General features: G+C 40.0%; 1 protein-coding gene across 1 annotated transcript in view; it reads right to left on the minus strand.

Annotated features, from left to right (window-relative positions):
* Positions 1-6,237: 6,237 nt before the first annotated feature.
* The window catches only part of galnt18b (UDP-N-acetyl-alpha-D-galactosamine:polypeptide N-acetylgalactosaminyltransferase 18b), a 102,849-nt gene continuing 83,834 nt past the window's right edge, over positions 6,238-25,252 (minus strand). Inside the window, exons 9-11 of the mRNA XM_036587242.1 lie at positions 22,956-23,051; positions 13,508-13,672; positions 6,238-7,215 (exon numbers count right to left, since the gene is read on the minus strand). Coding sequence (XP_036443135.1) covers positions 7,069-7,215; positions 13,508-13,672; positions 22,956-23,051 — 408 coding nt within the window. The 3' untranslated portion in view covers positions 6,238-7,068. The remainder of the gene's footprint in view (positions 7,216-13,507; positions 13,673-22,955; positions 23,052-25,252) is intronic.

Raw genomic sequence — 25,252 nt, forward strand, 5'->3', positions numbered from 1 at the left:
AAAATTATAAATAATTATTTAGGTTTATGGGGCGTCACAGTGGCGCAGTGGGTAGCGCTGTCGCCTCACTGCAAGAATGGCCTGGGTTCGATTCCTGGCTGGGCGACCAGGGTCATTTCTGTGTGGAGTTTGCCTGTTCTCCCCGTGTCTGCGTGGGTTTCCTCCGGGTACTCCGGTTTCCACAGTCCAAAAACATGCAGACGTGCTAAATAGCCCCTAGGTGTGAATGTGTATGTCTGTCTGTCTGCCCTGCGATGGACTGGCGACCTGTCCAGGGTGTGTCCTGCCTTCTGCCCAATGACAGCTGGCATAGGCTCCAGCGACCCCAGAAGGATAAGCAGTTTAGATGATGATGTATTTATGTTTATTACAAATAATAAACCTAAATAAGTCAAAAGAGGCTTCAAAGGGACTGAGGTCCAGTTCTGACTTCTGTGTAGGTTTATGTACTTAAACATAATCTAAAAATTCAGGTAATTTGTTTTTGACCCTCTCTTTATCATTAGAATTAAACAGACTGTTTTTGTTACTGTGCCTTTAAGACCAATATATGCAAATAAGCTTTGTTCTGATTGACCTCATTCAAAAAGCAGTCCAGGCTGAAACACTCCTTGTAACTTCAGTGTGAATAGGTGTGGCTAAACTGATGTAGGCTAGACAGACAAATATTTGTAAACGAGTTGTTTTTCGTGACATCACGAAAAAAGACTTTAGACTAGGCTGTTTTCTGTTGTTCTGCTGTTTATTTTTGATATATGGACCGAGAAAGGAATGGTACATTTTAAAACTGGGTCAAAATCAAACTCTTTTTACTTTGCAAGGAAAATTCATTTTGTCATGGGCCTTTTAATATGTTAAATAGACCCAGCTCTACCTAATAAGCAACATAAGCAGCAAGTTAGCAACTTGTACTGTAAGTTACCATTATGTTGTCTAACAAGATGCTAGAATAAGGGAAAAAGTGACTGGCTAATCTTGTCTTAAAAAAGAGAAGATGAGGAGAGAAAGCTAAAGATGGTTTGTTTTCGTTTCATTTTGAGGTGTTAACGTTACACCGTTCTTTTTTTTTGTGGCTTTTGGTCAGAAAACAAGAAGTGGTCACTCTGGACGGAGAATGCTGAGACGCTGTTAGAACCCTGTTAGCATTCAATCATCAGCAATACACAAAATGACCATTTTTTTTCATTTGCACCACTTGTTTTAGTCCTTGTTTTTAGTTAGCCTCTAATTTCACAGCATATCAGCTAGCAAGCTAATTGATCTGCGAAATAAAGTTTGTATTTCTAACTTAGGAACATTTACTGAAGACTATATACAATATATATATATATATATATATATATATATATATATATATATATATGTATAAATATTTAGATCAGTAAGACTGATCCTTATACACAGTGATTCAGTCTTTTCCATATCAACCACATAAATGTGAAAATAAATCTGAAAATAAATAAACATGACTGGATAGTATTCAGTCAGTTTATGACCAAATACGAATAGGACACATCAAATAAGTGACTAACATTGAAAATTCAAAACGAAAGCTTGAGGCCTCAGAAGAAATATGACTCGCTCCACTTTCATATTAAACCCCTTACAAAGTATAGTTCTGGGGGAGTGCTTAGGCAGATGGGAGGGACCCCAAAAATCCTCCTTAGGGCCCCCAAAATGCTAAAACAAAAGACCCCAAACTAAACCAATATTAATATGTGTAGAAACTCTGGAATTATTTTGAACAATAATGTGTGGGAAACGTCGAACAACAGAGATCGTGAGACTGTTTGCGTTGAGTCCGTCAATAAGTCGCAAAGCAAAATGTGTAATGCCGAAAGGTCAGAAATGAATGCTGTATGAGGGGAACGTTGTCTTGTTTGAGAGTCTTGTTTGAGAGCTCGTACATCATACCATGCCTTGGGGTGTCTAAGAAATCTCTGACTCAAGCCTAGTAACCATGGGAACATGAGGAAAAGCCCTCTCGGCTCTGAGGAGACGGGGTGAAGGTAATCTGGAGATTAATACCGACTGACAGTGACGTTTAACTACTCCGCATTCGGGATTTATCTCCACAAATCTGGCCGAGCAAACCTGCCACGAAGACTGGAGCGTGGTCGGGGGGGGGGTGGAGGGGGTGGGTTCTGCAGAGGAAATTAAATAATAGATTAAAGAAAAATACCGCAAAGCCGTTGGCTCTTCTGTGACGGTTCTAGATGTTTGCTCCTTGGCAGATCTCTACATGCTCCAAACTGCCGAGTCCCTGGTGCACCTGTATCTCCCACGCGGCGTCCGGTCCCTCTGAGGTGGACTGTAGCACCTGTGGCATACCTGCAGAATGCAAAACAAAGAGGGGCTCTCTTCTGCTCCGGTGGAGCTGGAGAGTCTAGTGGGAGGCACGTTCGTTCTCAATTCAGCTTAGCTGTTGTCTTTCTCCATATGCTGGCCCAACCTCATCTGTTCCCCTGCTCATACTGAACTTGTTTTGTGCCAGAAATATCTTTTTTTTTTCCTTTTTCGTTTCTTTTTTTGCTGTTATATTGCTGCGCAGGGGCAGTGCTGCCTGTGTGAGTGTGTACCTGCGTGTGTATGTGTGTGTTCCACTCTTTCATTGCCATTGTCCCCAGAGAGGGACACCTGAATAATAGATATAGGCAGGGGCAGAGACAGGGGAGGGACAGTGGTGCTCTATCGGGCTTATTGCCTGTGTTTTTTTTCCTCCTCACACTGATTTCCAAAGGAGAAAAGAGAAAAAAAGCCCCGCAAGCATGAATCTTGAAAGCCAAGTGCCCTCACACTGAGGAAATGAAAGTATTTCAGACAATAAACCGGCACACGATGGTCGCTACTTCTGGCAATTTAGATACTCAAGCTTCTCTTTTCTCACTTTTCATGCTGATTTTTTTCTTCGTCTTCCTAAGAATGAACTTGCACATGCTTAGAAAAAGGGTTCTGTATAGCTTTGGTCAGATTACATGTTCTGTTGATTTGTGAACACATCCATCCATCATCTAAACCGCTTATCCTTCTGGGTCGCAGTGGGGTGCTGGAGCCTATCCCAGCTGTCATTGGGCAGAAGGCAGGATACACCCTGGACAGGTCGCCAGTCCATCGCACCTAGGGGCAATTTAGCACGTCCAATTGGCCTGACTGCATGTTTTCGGACAGTGGGAGGAAACCGGAGTACCTGGAGGAAACCCACACAAACTCCACACAGAAATGACCCTGGTCACCCAGCCGGGAATCGAACCCAGGCCCTTCTTGCTGTGAGGCGACAGTGCTACCCACCGCGCCACTGTGTCGCCCATTTGTGAACACATCTTCCACAGAAAGTAAATCTAAATATGGCACTTCTCCTGCAAATTTTAGTGCAAGAGTTCTATTTATTTGCTGAGTTTAACATTGCATATACATGTGTGTGTGTGTGTATACCCTGGCAGCCTGTCCAGGGTGTATCCTGCCTCATATACCTCGCATACCTCGTATCTCCATTTTTTAAGTTTGAAAATGCATGTTGCCCTTTACGTTATGTGTGAATTTCATGATGAATGGACCAAAAGAAACGACCCAAAATGACCTGGAAAAAGTCTGGTTCCACTGACTTACATTAAAAGTAAAGTAGGTTTTTCCTTCTCCTGTTACGAGGTTTTGTTCTGACAACAGTGATATACGGGTTCTGCATCGTTGCATGGTTGTACATATAAGCACAAATATTTGGCCAAATAGTAACAATATTAATATTACTACTACAATTACTTATGATGACCCTGTGGAGGGGGTATAATTATAATGGGACACAAAAAGAACCATTTTCAGAACTGCAAAAAAAAACAAGTTAACCTAAAATCAATAATGACTCTTTTCACCCTCGTTAATCACATCAATGAAAAGACAAAATGATTGGGCCTCATTCACCAATATCTTCCTAAGTTTGTTCTTAAATTTGTTCTTGATAAAGGTCCTCAGAAAAAGTCTACGTCGATTCATGACATGTTTTTGAACCACAGAATTGTTCTTACCTGTGTGTTTTTGACTGTGTGTAGATTCTGGGAAAAAATAATATTAACCAGTAACATCATGTTTCATAAGTATCATGTTTAGCAACCACCTGGGTTAGCATAGCAACGGCCTAGCAACACCTCAGCAGCCACTTTGGATAGCATAGCAACAACAATAACAGGCAAAAGCGTTCTGCAGCCGCTTTAACTGTTGGAGTGTTTTTTAACTGGCTTTGTCAACTTAAAGTTTGTTCAGAACTTTTTCCTTTCTAGTTTATTTGAGGTTTTCCATATTAAATAATTTCCTTTACTAACAAAAAACTCCTGAATAACAATGCAGGGGTCTGTGTGATCATTAGAATAGTAATCAATATCAAATAAACTGATCAGGCATAACATTCTGACCACCTCCTTGTTTCTACGCTCATTGTCCATTTTATCAGCTCCACTTACTATATAGGTGCACTTTGTAGTTCTACAGTTACAGACTGTAGTCCATCTGTTTCTCTGATACTTTGTTAGCCCCCCTTTACCCTGTTTTTCAGTGGTCAGGACCCCCATAGACCCTCACAGAGCAGGTACTATTTGGGTGGTGGATCATTCTCAGCACTGCAGTAACACTGACGTGGTGGTGGTGTGTTAGTGTGTGTTGTGGATCAGACACAGCAGTGCTGCTGGAGTTTTTAAACACTGTGTCCACTCACTGTCCACTCTATTAGACACTCCTACCTTGTTGGTCCACCTTGTAGATGTAAAGTCAGAGACGGTAGCTCATCTGCTGTTGCACAGTTTGTGTTGGTCATCCTCTAGTGCTTCATCAGTGGTCACAGGACGCTGCCCACAGGACGCTGTTGGCTGGATATTTTTGGTTGGTGGACTTTTCTCAGTCCAGCAGTGACACTGAGGTGATTAAAAACTCCAGCAGCACTGCTGTGTCTGATCCACTCAGACCAGCGCAACACACACTAACACACCACCACCACATCAGTGTTACTGCAGTGCTGAGAATGATCCACCACCCAAATAGTACCTGCTCTGTGAGGGTCCATGGGGGTCCTGACCACTGAAGAACAGGGTAAACGGGGGCCAACAAAGTATGCAGAGAAACAGATGGACTACAGTTTGTAATGCACCTATATAGTAAGTGGAGCTGATAAAATGGACAATGAGCATAGAAACAAGGAGGTGGTCATAATGTTCTGCCTGATCGGTGTAATTATATATTGATTATTAATTTACCAACATATCTTAACACTGCAATTGCAGTATGTAGTAATTTAACTGCAATAGTAGTATCTTGCCCATATTGTGCTGCCTTAACTCAGAGGGAGGCACATCAGGGTAACTTCTAGTCCAATAAGCATGCCTGCACTACAAGAGCTTACGTAGTGGAGGAGGACACTTCAGATTACAGGCTCATCTTTTTTCCACAAGGGCACTGCAAGATGAATGGCTGAATGAAATATTGATTCCACACGTCTCCTTTAAAACAAATAGTTCATAGATGACTGCTGACGCCGTTCTGCCGCCCTGGGTCGTGGCAGTAAAAACTGAAGCTTCGCGGCGCTCCTTCATCTTCAGAGCAAGATCATGAAAAATTCAATTTTTTTTTTTCTCAACGATCTTGTCTTTAACCGAAACACTTTCAAAGGCACAAAAGGGACACAAGCTAATTACGGATCAAAAGGCATATATGATTCGGTGGAGGGCCGAGCTGAGAAATAAAAGGAAGCATGTTTTTCCAGGCGCGGTTATGCTGTTTCTTGAAAATATCATTAGCCAAGCCCCAGACAAAGTTGCTAAAACTTTGAAAATCCTTCCTTTGCTAAAAAGCTACAACATAAAACAGTCGCGGATGCGTGTAGCTCCCTGACTGTTCTGGCGATGTAAGGCTGGTGGAAATGAATGTGCATGTATATTTAATGGCAAAAGTCCCACTGGCCCAGCAGGAGTGTAGATGGTAATGAGGACTGGCAAGTTGAAAACTGAAAGTGCCACTTGTCTCCTCCCTCAATACACACAAGGGAGAGAGAGAGAGAGAGAGGGAGAGAGAGTGAGAGAGTGAGAAAGAGAGAGCGAGCAAGGTTTAAGACAAACAAGAAGCTAAATCTGAGCACACTATTTGTGCCATGTAAAAGTGTGAGTGTGCTATCCGAGACAAAAGCCTGAAACATTTAAAAAATAGATGACATGTAGGAGAACATGAGAGACGGTGTAGCGACTCCACAACTGATACATCCATCTTGCATCATGCGCGTATTTCTGAGACAGAGCCGAACCTTTCCAGGCAGTACACATGCTAACATGACTGTAATAATTGCTCACCGAACTTGACTTTGAGGAGGATGATACATTATGCTAAACAGCATGGCATTTTGCCAAGTACGTAGCGAGGCACACGAGGGAGAGCGCATCTGATGGCACTGAAGTGCCGCAAAGAACTTACTCACCTTTCAGCTGCCAACTACCGTGATGAGTGTTTTTATTAAGATAACGGCTTAAGGTCGCATTCTTTACGGAATAAACAGACATGGCTTGTTTTTCTCACCACCTGTTCCTTTAATGCCATATATTATAAATACTGAGAATATTTACACGGAGATAGAAAATAGTCGATTGTATCTAGATATATTCCAACGTGTTGGCATGTCCCCAAAATGTACAGCTTGATTTCAAAATAATCTCAACCTACAAACCTGAGACACTAGAAGGAAAGGAATACAGCAAGAAACGTTGCCAAAGCTTGCTACACGGTAGCAAAAATATGGGCCGAATACATAAAAATCATTGCTATGGGCCCAATAAAACCTTCAAGTCAACACAAATCCGAGAATACCTTGCACAAAATAGAACAGTGTGGAACTTCATCGATGCACAATGCGGTATCTGCCCGACGTGGCCGACGCATATGCACACGTACAGTAGCTAGAGAAAAAATGTGTAACATTTATCATATGATGTCAAGTTCAAATACAGACATCCGGGTGCATCGTGCTCTCCTCGTCAGCCAAGCCTCGCGGCGGCATCCAGTGTACTGTAGCTTTGGCTCTTCTTCACTCCGAAGGTTCCATCACAAGGCGCTACCAGGCAGTACATTGGTGATAGTCCATTTCTGTCCAGTGCATTTTTGGAGAGCCAGCTGATATCCGAACTCATTGTCACTGCTCTCCACAAGCTCAAGGCATCGCTTTGACTTCCTGTTCTGTATGGAGCCTCCCTGGAAGGAAAAAGAAGAGAAAAGACTGAATACGTGTTTTGTTCTGGTGCTGTCTCCATCATTTCCTACTGCGCCGATTCAAAGAGTTTGAGGCTCTTGAGCTCAGATTCTCTTCGCAACTCCGGCACGCGGACTCGCTACGGGAGAACAAACATCCTTCACCAAACATCTTTCACAGTGCATTGGAAGAGGCGAGAGTCTGAGACGGGCAGTGTTCAGAAAACAATACTGACAAAAGAAATGGAAAAGTTTGGGGGAAAAATATTGCGCCAGTAGACTTTCAGACAAAACCTTCAAGGGAGGTGACATGTCTAACAAATCAAATTCATCTTCATCTCCCTTCATCTTTCGCCTGCTTTCCTTGGGGGGGGATACTGGCACTTTCTCCAAACGAGGGGTAAAGGAGAGAGAGAGAGCAGCGGTTTGAAACTCAGACATGAAAGTGAAGGCCGAGAGCCTGAGGCAGGGACAGCACAGATCTCAGGCCTGTGGAGGAGAGATTACAGAACCACAAGACACTGCCTGACTCTCTCTCTCTGCCAGTTCTCAGGTCAGGCTGTACAGTGGAGGAGGCCTACAGTGCTAACACTAGGGCTCATGACAGACACCATGACTGTTTGCTGGTGGCTAGCAGGACTTCTATAGAAATAGATCAGACAAAAAACAGATTTACACCGTTTTCCCTTTAGCCCAGATGTAGTCAATCAGCCAAGACACATTTGGCTAATACAGTGAAAAAGTAAGAGAGGCAGGCCTGTGGCAGTAACAGTAAGAGTCGTCTTATTCGCATAACTGTTCAGTTCAAGTTTAAGTGTAGCAGTACTGCTGTCTTCCTGCGCTTTATGTGAAACAAGTGACGGTAAATGAGTGCAGTATACTGTAAAAAACTTTTTGGTGTCCTAACTTAAAAAAATCAACAAAAAATCAAGTTGACAGAACATAAGATGCAGGTTTCTGTCCTATTAATTTACTATTAGAAATTCAATGAACTCAAAATTTTAATGCAGCTAGTTTATTTACTTTTTTCTGTTAAGACACCAAAACGTTTTACAGTGTAACTCGATTTACTGTCACCAGGCATTGGCCTAAATGGAAGCCTATTAATAGTGGCAAAGTTGACATGATAAATTAATAAAAGCACATTTTTTTTAATGCCATTAACACATTTTCCTAGTTTGACCCTTCAAACCATCTGTAGTTCCAGCCTGAAGTCCAGCGCACTGCACGATGCTATGATAGAATGATAGAATATTTGGAAGCCCTGTTTTTCAAATACAGTTTTCAATAGGTAAGTCCCATTGATAGCTCTCTGGATAAACAAGGCATTAGCCGGAAATTAATGCCAACAATATCAGTAATCAGTGCTTGCAGGAGAACTATTGATAAACCAACAATCAGCAAAGTAACAAAAGCTGCAGCAAAGTGGAAACCAGATGAAGTGTATGAGAACAAAAGGGCTATTATTACAGAGGGTTCATAAACACCGACTGTATTTATGATACATACAATCACTGGGTAAAACAGAGACTCACTGCTGCTCTCATGAGTTGAAAATTAAAAATGATTTATTCTAAGGAAATTGTGTGATTTAAATGTGAAACCCGCATTTACATGATGAAAGTAAAGCTACTGAATTACTGAAAGTAATAAAGTATTGAGAGTTTTGTTCTATAATGCATTTGTAGACCAGTATACATTGCTGGTAGAGGGCTTTGTACATAGAACAAATATCAATTATAACACCAGCTTTAGTGAGTAAATAAAAATGTGTTTTCTGTCATACATCAGCTGTAATTCTTCATATCCAAAATTGTTACAAATGGATGTACAGAATTTTGGAATAAAAATCTTCAAATATACTCTGATGAAACTTATTTTGACCACTTATACAGCTACAACAGAATGTTTTGCTTTTTAAAAGGAAAAATATATCTAAGGTCAAATTTAAGCAGATAAGATCAATACGATTTATCACTATTAATTACACAAAATAATGCTATTAATTCTGATTAATTCATAACTAAATGAATTATATTAATCGTTTGACAGCCCTAAATGTCGTATATAAAGTTCAGCAAAAGTAAAGACTAAATTCAGTCTTGGCGGCTACTTTTTTCTTTAGCTATGCTGATTTGGCTGATTGACTGAATTGAGTCACCTTAAAGAGCAGAAGGGGTTTTGCGTTGAGCTGAGCCTTATTTCAAGCCTCAGTTCAGACCCACAGTACACAATACACTCACAGGACGATAATGAGTGCAACGTTGCATTACAGAAACATACTGGAGGTAATTCTGTTTAGCTGCTCATTAATGCCTGTTCTAAATTGTAGAACTAGTTTACTAGTGTAGCTGTCCAAGTTCACCGCCAGGGTAATTAATTACGTTTCTGCCAAAGAAGAGGGGTTCAAAGCTTCCTGGTGAGTGGTATATACAGTAGCTGTTGTACAGTTGTACTGTTGTTTTGCATTTTATTTGTTGTTTTTATCTCTCCTTCAGGCGACTGAACAAAATAATTGCCTGCTTCAATGCATTGTATACAGCGCTAGGATGATAAAGCTCATCACGTCGATGTGTAATCTGCTCCTAATCGTCCTCACTGTGTACGTCTACACGAAGCAAGATGAATCACTCTGAGAAACAAAATGAAAGAGTCATTCATTTGAGATTTTGGGATACAGTTCAAACCCAACGTGTTTATCCGAGTAGGTTAAAAAAAAAAATAGGAGAGAAAGTATCAATAATTACTCAAAGACATCTCGACAAAGACAACAAGGATGAAACAAGAAAAACAAACACGGAACAAAGAAAATGCTTCCTGAGGCAGAGATTCTGGAGGTCTCATATGGAAATCTGTTTGTTGCCGTTTGTTTCTTTTTCTAGAAAAGACTGTTGAGCTCATCTCCTGTTAAGGATGTGTCTAGACTCATGAAATAAAAAGCAGAACAACCAAACCAGGCAGAGATGCAGTGTTCTGCGCTTTGCTATCAGCCTATTTCGCCCAAAGCAGTGTCAGAAATATTCTCTGCTCATTGCAAACACTCACAAGCACATTTATTTCCCTAGAAATACTCCTCACCTCAACCTAATTTCACTCTGATTCGCCATGCTGCACGGAACATTTCACATTATAAGCCAGGCAAAATCGCCTAAGGCGAAATGTTTCCACCTGTACACACAGTGAGCATGGATAAGAATTCTAACTTTCGGGTGTGTTGCACTGACCCTTTGAAACGGCTCCAGTCGAGCCTATAAAGAAGCTGTCTAAGAAGAGCCTATAAAAATTCTGCTTGTTGCATAACAATTGACCTATCCCTGCTCTGCCTACAAATGCAATCTTTCATAACAACTCTTGCTAAGCAGGACAAGCTTTGCAGAGCTAAGCCGAAAATTACAGTCAACAATATGAGAAACTGTGGCACCCAACTTTTGTCAAAATGAGGACAGATTACAGAACCATAAGGCGCTCCTTCACTCTCCTCCGCCAGCCTCAGATTAGGCGATGAGCCTAATGATGTGACGAGCACATCAATTTAAACTTGAATCTCAACTTTTTGTGGTGTCTCTGAATCAGAGCTTGCATATTTATCTGACTGGACTCGTTCAGGGTTTGGACATAATATCCCAAATATATGTTGGGTTTGGGTTGATTTCAAATTTCAAGTTTGCGTTCTCACCTTCCGCTTTTAACAGTTTCTACAGCGCACTCCTTTATTTTTCTTCCTTACTTCCATAACCTTAAAATATTTTTTTAATCTGGCACACCAGAGTCACCCACTTGTGTAGCACCAAGGTCCAAGAGTTGCGAGAAAACTGATGCTCGAAGAAATAACAGCAAAATACGAACTCAAGAAAATACAGTTTAGTGCAGCCAAGAGATGTTTAATTAGTTTAGATCAGAGGTTAAGAAGAGCCATTTTGTCCCTTCAACAAAAATCAAACCACTTTTGGAGTCATTTTATGTCCATTTTACCATCCTGGCTGTAAATGTTTCAGTATGTGCTGATGTCCTAGTATAGGCAAAAAATATAACCAAAACACAGACGTACTTTGCTCTGCTTTAAGCTTTAGCTCAGCTGTAGCCACATTTCTCACATCTCTGGCAGGAAACTTGTAAAATGTCTCTCAACGTTTGACTTTTTACGAGGCTGAAGTCGCTTCTTATTCACCAGTTTTTTGTTCGAATCTTCCCGTTCCACCTTAAATGGTGCCTCAGGCGGCAGAATGTAATTGCTGCACCATTTAAGGTGGAACGGGAAAAAAGAAGCTGACTTCAGCTTTGCGACTTTTTATTGTTTGACAGGTTCTCGTTGCAGATTATCAGGAAACCAGCTGGAGTGCTTATAAAAAGTCCATTCGTCTCCAAATAATCGATGTTCGACTTCTATCTTTCTCTTTGCATTTTTGTTGTCTGTGTTGCTATGGTGGGTTAAAGGTTGGTGAATAAGCAGTTACACATATAACTCCAGGGTTTCTTTAAACTGTGTTGAACGATCAGCAGAGACTTATTTTACTGCAAAGAAGGATTTATTTATTTATTTTTACGTAAAAAGTCCAATTCTGCTGTGGAAAAAGAGCTGCAGGCTCCGGAGCCGCATATTGCCGACCCCTGATATAGATAAACACTTTTTATTATGTTGTATGTTACATATGTCCTATGTAACACTGATTAGCTAGCATCTTGCTATAATAGCACCACTGTGACAGACTCTCTTTAAAGCTCAGGCTTTCCTTTTGGATCGTCACCATCCACTCCACTTCCATCAGCTATTAGATTACTTCACGCATAATGGGTTTGTGTGTGTGTGTGTGTGTGTGTGTGTTTATGTGGGCTGCACTGTATTATCTTAGTACTGTGTGTTGTACATGTTTTAAAACATTTTCTGTTGCAAATGAACTGCCTTCTGTGGATTATAATAAATTAAACTTGCAGTACGACAACCATAATGTCTGACGCTATGGCATATAAGTACAGTTTTAAGGGCTACACTCACCGCATACTTCACACCTTCCTGTAATTACATCTCGAAGTAGACACTTTCCGTTTATGAAAACTTTCACACTCTTGCAGATTCTCCTACTAGGTTAAAGAAAAACCTTTCTCCAGATTTAAGGAAATTACTGTGCTGAGTTTGGGGGTATGTAACTATTTGTTATGCTCTTTTTGGGAAATAAATAACTTGAGCAGTGCTCACTGCTGGTGTGGTACCTGAGATGGACCTTAAGTTGGCAGAACACCAGGCTCCTTTCAGCTGGCTCCTGACTGAGAGTGTGTGGGAGAGTGCCAGACCAACACATTGATTTGCTATAAAGAATCGGCCGGGTGGCTGTTATGATAATTGCTCTAGGTTCAGCTTCAGGGTCAAGGGGTGAACTAACCTGAGAGCACTCTACCGCTGCATTGATCCACTGCACTGATATATAGAGGTGTATGTGTATGCAACTGAAAAGGTGAGAGTGTGTGTGTGTGTGTGTGTGTGTGGGGACCGGTACAACACTGCAATTTATCAGCAGCAGAGGGCCAAACCTTAAGAAATAGTTAAGAGACCATAATTTCACTGAAATAAATCATCATGAAATAAAATAAAGCATTTGGCTGGGCAAAATCTAATTAATGATTTCACACAAAAAAAACAAAAAAAAACAAAGGTGCCATCATTATTCTTTCTCTTAAATAACACAAGCTTAATCAACAGGCACCAAATCCCTTGTCTAACTCATGCCAGACGGTGTAATCAATGGCGTTAAAAGTCTTTATCTTCTGTTAGTTCTATTTCCAGAATCCCTTTTCTTCATCCTCTTTTTTCTGTTTTGTAGCAAAGTCACAAACACTGGCTGTTCAAAAGCTCATTGTTTTAAAAAACTGCTTTAATTGCATCTACGCTTGGCACCTTCCTTCAGCCAACTAATTTGATGTGGCCTTCATTATACTGCAATGTTCAGGGGCCCAGGAACATAATGGGGACAGGGATACTCATTATGATGCATTTACAGTTCACAAATGAATGAAGATGAGGAATGTGTAAGTCTGTGTGCATGTGTGTGTGTGTGTGTGAAGTGGAAAGCTCTTCTGTATCCCGCTGCCCTTCGTGCGCTCTAATGAGAGGTCTGGATTAGCAAACAGAACAAAACCCCTCCCAGCGGCTACACGACCGGTCAGCCTTCTACCTCACACGATGCTCCTCTTTGCTCATTTGCAGCATTTTTTGTCCTCTCTGAGTCCTGCATCTTTTGTCCTGGTATGTGCTCTCTTATCTCTTGTTTTGCTCTAGTGCTGTCTTGCGAGGGGTCCTCACCTGAGTAAAAAGCCAGTGGAGCTTCATGCGCTTTGCCATGGCATAGCTGCACTCAATCAGCCTCGGCCGGCTGTTCACGTCCACCAGGCACTTGTTGTCATCATCATCGATGGTGGGGCTGAGAATGCCCACGTAGAGCTGCTGAGTACTGGTGTAGTACACGTTCTGAAAAGACAAGCAGCCGAGTTTAGAAACCGAGCGTGTGGCAGAGAGAATAATAAAAAGGGATTTACAGAAAGCTTGCTGCTTGTTAGGCAACCTATTCCATGGGCAAAGTGAGAAAGGAGAACCGAGAGTGCATGTTGGTGGAGATTGGATTTGCGGAGTGCTGCAAATTACAAAGGCAGAGCGGAGCAATTAGTCACTTTTATACTTTCCGCTCCAGTAAGAAACCACGTTAACAGATAAATACATCCAGTGTATGAGATGTTAAACTGCCTGTGAACGTGGTGTAGCAGCAAACTTGTCCATGTAAACGGAAGGAAACACTGGAAACAGAACATGATTACATGGAGGCTAAGAACAAAAACACTTAACAACTGGAACCTGCCATCAGTGGGCGTGCAGTCACTGAGCAACATAATATGGAGTGAATTTAAGAGCAGTAACATGCGACACAGTAAGATGTTTAAGTAATGTGACGACTTTATCCTGTCATTAACAGCCTAATGCATTACACTTCAAATTCCTGTAATCACACTAGGCCAGGGACACGTTTGGATGTTGTCAGGCCGCTCATAGCCAGAGCGCGTGTATATCATCATTGGCTGAAGTTTGTCCTTATCTGTGCTTTTTTACTGATTGAGCATGTTGAAATAGCATCTGTGGTTGGCCTTGAGAGAGGGCAAACGAGGACAGAAAGGACAGAAAGAAAAAAAGCTACCCAAGAAAACGTCACTCTCAAGAGGACCCACACAGAGAATACCTTGGTTTTTCAAAGCCAGTGTAAGCAGCAAGGTTTTTGCACTAGGAACAGGCATTTTAACAATTTTTGCTATTTGGATGTTAAAATATTTAAAAGAATAATATGTGATTATTACGGAAGCCTTGAAGGGTGAGATGAAGATAACTGAATAAAATTAATTAATAAAATAAACATTAAATGTGCATTCCTGAGTCTATTTACTTACACAGTTTCACCCATTAAAAATCTCAATTTTATCTCCTTCTTTTTTTCTCCACTTCTATGTGAAAGGAAAGTTGACGAACACTTAGCATGTTACACCAGCTTTGACCAGCAGGGGTCGACTGATTTTTTTTTCTCTTCACCTTTCATGAACCATGTGAAAACAATCCTGGAGAGCTAACTGACTAACAGTTATCATTCTAATGCCAAGGCTTTTTTCACCTGCTTCCTGAGGAGTAAGGGGAAAAAAAACGCCGTCCCCTTTAAGGCCCAGACTGGTATAACGTTAATTATTAGCAACTTTGTTTCCCAGTAATGTTCAGTTTTTTTCAGCTGTTTTTCCTACGTTACCCGTTGGCGCACCACAGTAGTGGAAAGAAAAAAACAAACAAACAAACAAACAAAAAAAATTACTTTCACTGAATAAACACATTCACAAGAGGTGAAGGTGATCTGCTAACACACTAACATAAAATAATGCAGGGGACAATCACTCATTTCATGGATTTGTTTATGTTTTGTCACATAATTATGAACATGTGACCATGCATTTTACTTTACTGCTCACTTTAATTCACAAATGTTCACTTTTAAGTAGCTTTTTTACCCACTCAGCGCAGCTAACGTTGGTTTGCTTACCTAGATTTAGCTTAAAGAAGGACATAAGAAGCTTATAACACATTTCATCTATACAGTCTTTGTTTTGTACACTGCAGTTTTACAGTTTTAGACTATTGCCAACTCCGGGGCCACAGAGAGTTGCAGGCGCATGAAATATTTGCGTGTCAGTCGTCACATACACTTCCTCTATATAGATTATTTGATAATAATTTGTGTGCTTGTGTGCTAGCTGCTGCTGCTGAATTCTCATATGCTGAATATAAGTTAGCGCAGCACAAGCGCAGGAAGCACAGTAAACTCTGTGAGCAATCTGTCAAAGCATCTAATTATGCCAATACGAAACTGATGGCTACAGATCTGACGAAAAAGAAAGCGCCCCAACTGACCAGACTTGATTTTCATCCAGGAACTACTCAATAAACTTTACATTTTATTCACAGAGACTGGGCAGCTGTTTATGAACTGTTTCTTGTGGCTCGTTTCTTCGTTTACAAACAGAAAGAGTCGTTGATGACTTTAATCAAGGATACCTTTCTGATTTGTACTGTGATTGGCTATTTCTTTCTAAATAAAATACTGATAATGACTACTGGGTATATGTGGGACAGATTTGGATGGGCTTAGACGGTGTAGTAGAAGTAAAAGAATGAGGAAAGACATTACATTTTCCAGGAATCCCATTACAGTTTAAGAGAAGTATTAAGGTAGTTTGTATTGAATTCTTTTAAATAACTACTCCAACATTGTTCAAGAGCATGCAGGACAATCATTTCTAAAGCGAGGCTATTCACATTAGAAAGCACTGCAACTGCACATTAGAAAGACACAACAGTCTGTTCTGATGACGGACTGTTGCGATACAAACAGCTCAATTCAAAGCTTAAAAATAACAGCGAAAATCTGATGCCTTTCAAGCAAAAATGTGCACAAGCTCTCACAGGTTAATTGAAGAAGCCACGTCACTGCTGCCCAAAATACAGCACCCAAAAAGTGGAGCAGATCACTCCTTAAATCTGTAACCATGACAACATCCATCAGAAAGAACAAACATTCACAGACGACACGTCCACAAACACAATCTCTCTCCCAGTTTCAGCGCCGGGCTGTGGCATGCTTCGAAAGAAGACACGAGCCAGAATTTCGTTTCTAATGCGTGACTCGCATGCTAAAAATACCAACACGTCAAAGAAAGGTAGATGTTTTATTTGTGCTCTGAATGTCTCCTTAGCAGGATTAGACATAACGGGATGTGACATCTGTGCAATGGAAGAAGAAGAATGAGTCACAAAACTGTAACTGTGTTCTTGATGTTATTTCCTGTGATTGCAGCGTTTCAAGGGCACACATTTGGGAGCAAAAAGTGCACCAGGAACACCGGCGTCGTCTGTTCAAAGCAGGCAAACACTGCAGATGGCACTGGAGTCCAACTGAAGTTGAATGGCATGCTGGAAGAACCTGAGATGCAGTGCATGTTTTTGTGTGTATGTACATGTTGAGAGGGGATGAGCATAAGGGGGCACAACCCAGAGGCTGAGTAACATCTGGCAGGCATGTCTTTCACTCTATGCCTGGGGCAAGTAACTGCTGAAGTCACGAGCACACTTGCGACATAACTGCAGAAAGAAATGTCCGTCTATTTGATCTTCAGGGTGTAGGTTTTATCTATGTAGAGCTTTAAATTAACCCTGTCAAACAGAACATCTTGTCAGCATTCAGAGACTTTGCCTGAGTTCCCTTCAATTAATCTAAATCTGCTTCCAGAGGAATTATGGTGCCTACATGTCCACTTGTCCTATTAATACATATATATATAATATATATATATAATGATATATATATAATAAAACGTGCCTACTATGTTGTCTATCACTACATAAAGACGACATCTTTATTGGTGGCACTATTGAGTTTATATGCTGGGCGTTTTAGGGCCACTAAAATAAATAAATAAAAATAAGAATAGTAGAGAATAAAGTCATAATATTTCGACAAAAAAGTCATAATATTTTGAGAAAAATAAGTAACAAAGTTGTAAGATTTCGAGAAAAAAGTCGTAGAATTATGACATTAAAGTCGCATTAATACCAGGAAAGGTCGCAATATTGCGGCCAAAGGCTTTGCAAAGGGAAGGCAGCACCTCTTCGTGTTAAATGAGGGGAGTTGAGTTGGTGGAGTTCTACTTTCATATCGATTCACCCATAAAGAAACACTCAGTCTCCCTGTCTCTCCTGCACATCAGCACCAGCCTGTTATTAGTATAAGAACCGGCTGAAACGACTGAGCAGGAAACTGTGTTTATCTAGAAAAAAGAGCCAGACGGACTCAGAGGAAACTGTCTGCCTGTGTTGTTGAAGGAGAATCGCAGGCAGGGTCGTCTACACGGCTATCGGGGGCTACATCTCTCGGGGGCATGAAGTTTCACAGACAGTGAGAATAATGATCAAAATGATCGATCCACGAAGAGACCAGGAGTGAGTGGAGCTCCGGCACCAGTACAGCAACCGAGACCCCAACGCGTTATGGCAGCTCACCTACAGTTAGCCCACGTTATCCTCCAAATATTGCGACTTTATTCTCGAAATAGTACGACTTTACTCTTGAAGTCAACTGTTTTTATTTTCATTAACAGTGGCCCTAAAACGCAGGTCGTAGGTTTATCTGAGTGTCTGTGCAGGCATATTTAGAGTGCAATTCAAATAGTTAATCACCTATTATTGATTTGTTCACTGTGAAAAAATGGTTATTTACATGCAATCTACTGTAAAATTTAGCGTCTATTTTTTTTTTTCAAATGTAACAGTGTCGTTTCTGTAAATTTACAGGTAATGACAATTCAAGTAAGCATTTTTGCATAAAATGCGAACACTACAAACCAAAAATGTAATGTACCATATAATTTTATATGTAAACACATACATCACATAACAGTTCAATGGATGTAAATTTACAGTTAATGACAATTATCGTTACGTTTTTTTCTATCAATTTATGGTTGACAGAGGTTATGTGCATGAATCCCAGAAATGCCAGCCTTGGCCAGTAGACCAACGGAGCATGTGTTAGCAGCATTGAGTATAGTATTTGTCATTATTTAAAATCTTATAAATTAGATTATTCCCATCTTTGGCCGGGTGTCCAGGAGAGCATAATTGACCTTGGTAGGTAGGATGGCCCTCCCTCAGCCAACGGACAGTTAGCGTTTTCCTCCAAGCGTGTTGAACTGTCTAATGACGCTGAGCTACCAATAGTTCAATAGCTGGCTTCACATAAAGCATGTGCTAGTCTTCACCCTCCTAGTGCTGGTAGAGTCATGATAAACGGCAGATATTAGCCATTTTGTGTGTCAACCTTAAGGAGCTGAACATATCGTCATTGACGAAAAAGACAAAGACTTTCTCTCTGAAACTATAACTTTATAGAAGAAGGACATGTTCAAATGTACTTAAATATAATTCCAAGAAACTCTGTACTAATTTTATTGGTCCATTAAGGTCCAGGTTTGAGTTTCAGCAATAATCCAAACCTGGACCTGAATGGACCAATAGAAATGGTACAAAGCCTGATCTGATACAACAGCGATGATATACACGTGAGCCAGGCTCCTGAAGCTGTTAATGAGAACAGAGCAGAGGGATCCATCAGTTTAGGATGAATAATCCTAACTTGTTTAAGGTTCTCCCCAGAGTTCTTTGACAAGCTTCGGTTTTCGAGATCATTTCGATCATCAAAAGGCTGCTATGCATGCAAAACATCTTTAGATGACTATTTGGATGGAGAGCAGTACACATGCCTTCCAAACTAGTCTCTGGACAATGCAGGAATCCTAATTCTACAGCAAGCAACAAATTTTAAAAAGAGTTCAAGCTGAACGGAACGAGGTCAGAGCTAAAGCACTTGATCACTTCAAAGCCTCTGAAGAAAACAACACCTGTTTTTGAGTTAGAAATGCAGTTTGATCAGGGAGACTCTGCTATTTTTATATCAAAACAATCAAAAAGAAAAGTGCTTCTAGAACTTGCGAGTAGAAACCAAGCACGTCTTCCACATTATTTTGTGCATCAGCTTAGAATCGATACGTAAGTTAGAGCGTATTTTGAAGGAGGTCAGTAAATGACAAAGTCTATTCCTGACCCTCAACAATCACAATGAAGATTCACAAGGACGATCACAGAACCCTTGGCATCGCAAGTTCACACTATGCATTGTAAAAAACTGCTTTATTTTGTCTCCTCTCCCATAGATGCCACTGATTGTAGCCAGCACAGCAGTCCTTCTCAGGTAGGCATGAGCCTGCACTGCAGTCTGACCCAGGTTAAGGCAATGTCGAGGAGGGCCCTCCAGCAGAAACAGTTATCAGCTACCGTCTGCCCAGAGACGGCTAAAACATATCAGCTCTGAACAGTTCCAGCTATCGTTCCTCCTCCACACAACAAATGGCAAGTGGAAAGAGAGAGAGAGAGAAAAAGAAAGATCGAGAGACAGGAATTAATCTCCTTGGGAACGGTGCTGTCTCCATATATTCGCAGCTCTCGGCGTGCTCCAGTGTACAGCTTGAGACCAGCTCAGCAAAAACTTCCACATTTATTTTTTTTTTCAAGGTGCTTTTCCCTTCCCTGCTGTTTACGTGAAAAAAATCTTGCTTTTTGTATTTTGAGATATGTTTTATTTTTACACAGCTTCTCACCTCTCCTTTTCACTCGCGACCTCTGGATAGGGCAGTGGATGTTTTGCAGCCAGTGGAGTCGACGCTGAAGTGGGTTCTAAAAAAAACTACTCAAATATAAATGAGCGTCCTTTGTGAGAGAGATGAGAGGCGAGGGAGACAGTTCAGCTCCTCAGCTGGCAGCTCTCCACCTTTTTAATAACTCCACCAGCTCGACGAGGACTCGCCGCACACACTCCATGACTTTATGCTGTGAGTCATGGTGTTTATGTGGAGCACACACAAAACAAAGACAAAAGCTTTGTTCACTCAGCAGGCCCCGGTGCCAAAGTTTCAGACGTACTATTAGCAAGTGGAAATGGCTGAATGAGCTCTGAACTGGATTTCCAAATTGTGGTTTCTGTCTGATTTTTTGCCTATTAAAAATTATCAGAAAATTATCAGAAAAATTATCAGATGTGAATATGTGAAATTAAAAGCCTCACATTAGACTGCTTAACTCTCATAAGTCTTGGAATAAGCTTAATTTTTTAATGCTTAAAAGTCTTAAGTTATTGTTAATTAGCTGTCCATTTAACTTGCATTGCAAAGTGAATTATATGTAACTGCATTCTTTGCAGCATCACTGAGAATGTTTACACAAAGAACTGCATTGTACAAGACAGACTCTTATTAATCTGACAACAAAACTCTTAATATCTTGAATTAGGGCTGCAACTAACAGTAGTTTCCATAACTGATTAATTGGTTTATAACAGCTCCATTACTTAATCCATTAATCAGGAAAAGAAAAATTGAGACCAGAAATTGGTCGATGACTAAATGCTTCATATCATGAACATAAACAATACATGAACAAATCGTACATGTCAGTCAAAGCATTACTATGTAGGCAGTCTGATTTTACAAGAACTCTGTATTTCTACTTTAATTATTTCTCTTCTAATGATAAAGCAAAGACATGTTAATTAGTTTGTGTGGCCAGTAACATCATAATCAAATCTAAAATTAGGGGCTGTCTGGTTATCAGCCAAGTCAGCCATGCAGTGTTAACAGCGTGTTAATCCCACATGACACAGCTATAACCATGAGCGTGATGACAATGCTTTTAAAACATAAAAACACAGAAAACAGAGCTTTTCAGAAGTTTCCACCCTGTAAAGCTTGGTTTTCGGTGACCTAAAGCACCATTTTCAAGCAGACAAGAGGTCAAAACATGGGGAAAGGAAGTATGTTTTCAAAAAATATCCATGTGAATGAGTAGGTCTGTGTGCATAAGTGCACTAGCAATGAATAAGTATAATTCAGCCATGCATTTTAAATTAAAACGCAGCTCATCCTCTCAGCCAATGCTGTTTATTTTGCTAAACCAAAACACAGCTTGCAGAAAAGCAGACAACAACCCACTGTTTTAAACTTCCGACCATTTTTATTATGGTTTATTCACATGCTGAGCTTTTGTCATTTTCTGCCGTGAATGTGTTTTCTCTAGATCCTTATGAGTTGCCATATTTTCAACTTTATGCGTTGTGCGTAACCTTGTACTGCTGACTGTTTTCCCTTTTTCATTCAAGTGATGTAAATGCGGAGCGCAAACATCATCATGGCAACTAAGCAATAACAAGGTTTGTTGGCAATGATTTTTCATTACTGACATTATCAATAATGATAATTAGTTGTTGCAGCACAAAATGACTTACATAATTATTATACAGTTAGTTATGTAATAAATTACACTGACTTTTGATTTACATTCTGTATCAACAGGTACGGGTCTCCACTTTCAGCTTTTTTGTTTCATACTGTAAACATATAAATAAATAACAAAAACAAGGAAATAAATTACACACAAAAAATGGAAATTTATCGCTGTGTGTCACACAAAACAACACATGACACTAAATTTTTTATTGGGCCTGGGCGATACCTTGTTTTATATATCAGGATTATCTATTTCGTCTCCCTATATCAAGCCCCCTGCACACACATACACTTAATGTGTTGCAGCTTAAACCTACCGTCTATACTATTTTTCATACTCTTTTGCATAATATATTGAGTAACTTAATCTTTTTGGTAATAAATTATTTCACCTCTAATTTTGAAAGAAGATTTAACTGCAAACATGCACATTTGTGAACTCCTGCTGGTGTGGGTTCATGTGTGAGACTGCTAACCGAGCGTGAGTGAATGTGTGGTCTGTTATTGCAGAGCCACTTTGGAATTCAGCAATAGATGCCTGATAGGAAACCATGTAGTATTATATTTCTCAACACATATAAAAGCCACAGACAGTGGGGATTTTGTACTATCTAATGGCTTATTAATGCCCCATAATAAAAAATCATCAGTAAAAGAAAATAAAACATTAGATGAACATACTGTTTAATATTATTTATCAAGCTGTTTGAAATTAAAATAGCCTTCTCTAGTTCTCTATAAATTCTGCTTCCTAAAATGTTTAAACTTCCCGAAGCATTCTCATCAAGTTCCATGCCAATCATCACTGATATCCGATTACACCACACTATTGCCCAGGTCTGTGTTTCATCATATTCAAATCATAACATGATGCCCCTACTTAATCTTATGAACAATTTAATCTTATTTAATCTTATGGTGTCGATTTACAATTTAGAATCTGGACTTTCTTCTCTTATTTCAATGACCTATGAGTATGAAATGATCACAAAATTCATGGTGTTCAAGGCATACACACCAAGAGGGCCCCTGCAAGATTACATGAGAAAAAATAAAAATTCCCTTTTGAAATTCTGGGTTATAACAGCCCTAAAGTGTGACTTAGTGAGCAGATAAGTGGTCTCATTTAAAGGAAGGACAGTTCTCAAATGAGCAGAGTCCTGATTACAAACTCCTGCGGGGCCCTCTGTTAACAGGACCACATGCAGGCATTCAGGGCAGGATTAAAGAAACAGGACTGGCCAGGGCCAGAATGCATGTGCTAGATCAACAGAGAAATTTTTTCAGGGTCACTGGAGTAGAGAAATAGAGAGGGAGAGGTTAGCACGGCTGCCCACCTGAGGGGTCATCCCATGGCAGAGGTACAGGATTGGAACGTTGTCCGTGTCTGGGCCCTGATCCAAACACAGCTCACTCTTCAGAGAGTTCTTCAGCTGCAAAACAAAACACAGTCACAGTTAGAAAATCAGGCCCTTTTCAGATAAATACCAATATAGATTTCTTTACACTGCATTTCAATCCTTTTATACTTTTTTCTGTAAAAGCAAGCCAAAGATGAATTTAGGGCTCAAGGCTGTTTCTTTGTTAGCAACCACTGTGTCACTTCTGTCCCTCAAGCAGCCAGGATCATATGCTATTTTGCCTGAGGCTACACAACAGCATTTCCTCTACACTACGACATCGACTTAATCTCTCAGAAGACAAGAAATTTTTCATATGAAGAAAGTAAAACTCCCACACAGTTCCGGCCTACGCCTCTTTAATAAAAATGCCTTTTAATGGTATATGTGGCCTACTTATATGATTTCTAAGGTATTTGAAATATCTTTGTTATGCACGACATACAGCTGTATGCAAAGATTTGGGTACAAATTACAAATTTATTTGATTTTTCGAGTGAAAAGAAGAACTAAAACCTCTGAAACAAACTATAGTTACTTTATTATTTCAATAACTTAAAAAACAGAAAAAAATAAAATAGTAATTGTGGCCTGTGCAAATGTGTGGACGCCATTCCAGCTGTGAAGTCTCAGAACTTCATTCTGGTCAGGCAGGTCAAGAGCTGTCTGATGAGGAACTGTCTGCTGATGTCAATTCCAGAGCATATTAAATTATCAGACTTTTCAAATCTTGTGCTAACACTCCGCAACCTCTAAGCAACTGGCTGAAGATCTCAAAATCAAGTTAACTAATGCCTACAATGCAGGGAAAATCTACGATACGATATAAAAGCATGCAATTTCCACTGTACGAAATGTCAATAAGAAAGCCAGAGGATCATTTTGGAAACAAGTGCGGTGGACTGATCAAGTAAAGATATAACTCTTCACAATCACCAAAGGAACGTTTGGAGAAAAAATGAGCAGCATTTGATGATAAGAACACCTTGCCAACTGTTAAGCATTAGAGTGGATCTACTATGTTTTAGGCTTGTGTGGTAGTTAGAGGCACAGGAAACCTTACACGGTTAGATGGAAGAATGGATTCACTAAATAGTAGCAAATTGTAGAACCAAATGTGACATATATCTTACAATATATCTTAAAATCTACCATAAACTACTTCAGGAAATGCAAGTTGAAGCTGTTAGAATGGCCCTTACACTTCCCTGACTTTAACATCATTGAAAATCTGTTATTAGATTTTCAATTTTTAGGATAGATCTCAACCCTTGTGTGGTGTTGATGTGTTTGTTACTCAGTGGTCTGGTGGACCCACTGCATTAGTATTTTTAAATCAATACAGCCACAACAATTTACTTAAAAATACCAGATGTTTAAAATATCACAAATGTCCAGCGTAGGGTTCTCCTTTAGCAGCAGTAGCCAGTCAGCAGCCTGTCCATGTTGTGCACACACACACACATATATACAAACACAGACACACACACTAACAGCAGGCCATGTAGGAGGAGAACAGAGTGAAGGACACAGCACCTCCACACTTTTACTCCCTGCAGGTTCACCCAACACCACGTGTAATATAAATGTGTAGGGGGTGAACAGAGTGAAGGCACTGAAAATGGGTTATTTTATATGTTCTTCACAAAAATGAGCAAAGGACAAGAAATCTGAGGTTAAAATAATAATAAATCACATAATTTTTTATTTTGGTAAACACTGAAAATGGGTCCCACAGACCCCAATACCACACAAGGGTCAAACATGCTGTGTATGCAAGAAGAATACCGCAAAACTAGAAGTGTTCTGTAAGGAAGAGTGGGTGAAAATTCCTAAAGAAGAGAACAATTCCTTTTGCTAGCTTTTTGTAGCCAGCTGTGATATTTTATGATGATAGTTATTTGTTTAAGTTAATCAAATATAAGACAACTGTGCATCGCAAGAAAATGTTTTTTAACAGTTCGCTGAAGAAAATATGTTTGCTTCTTTTCAACAAAATATGTAATTTGAATGTGCATAATACTTAATATATATGTCTTTGGAAAACAGTTTATAAACCAGGACACAGCAGTGTAAACGAGGGCTACACAATATGGAAAAAATACTAATAAAATACTAGCATCGTCAAAATGGTGTTACCTGAATGTACTGATTCACTGACACCCACAGAAACAGAATAAATAAAAGCTGTTATTGGTCAAAATGCTCATAGCACACTGTAAAAAAATGTAAGA

This window comes from Colossoma macropomum, unplaced genomic scaffold (assembly GCF_904425465.1).
Source record: "Colossoma macropomum unplaced genomic scaffold, Colossoma_macropomum, whole genome shotgun sequence".
Lineage (NCBI taxonomy): Eukaryota > Metazoa > Chordata > Actinopteri > Characiformes > Serrasalmidae > Colossoma > Colossoma macropomum.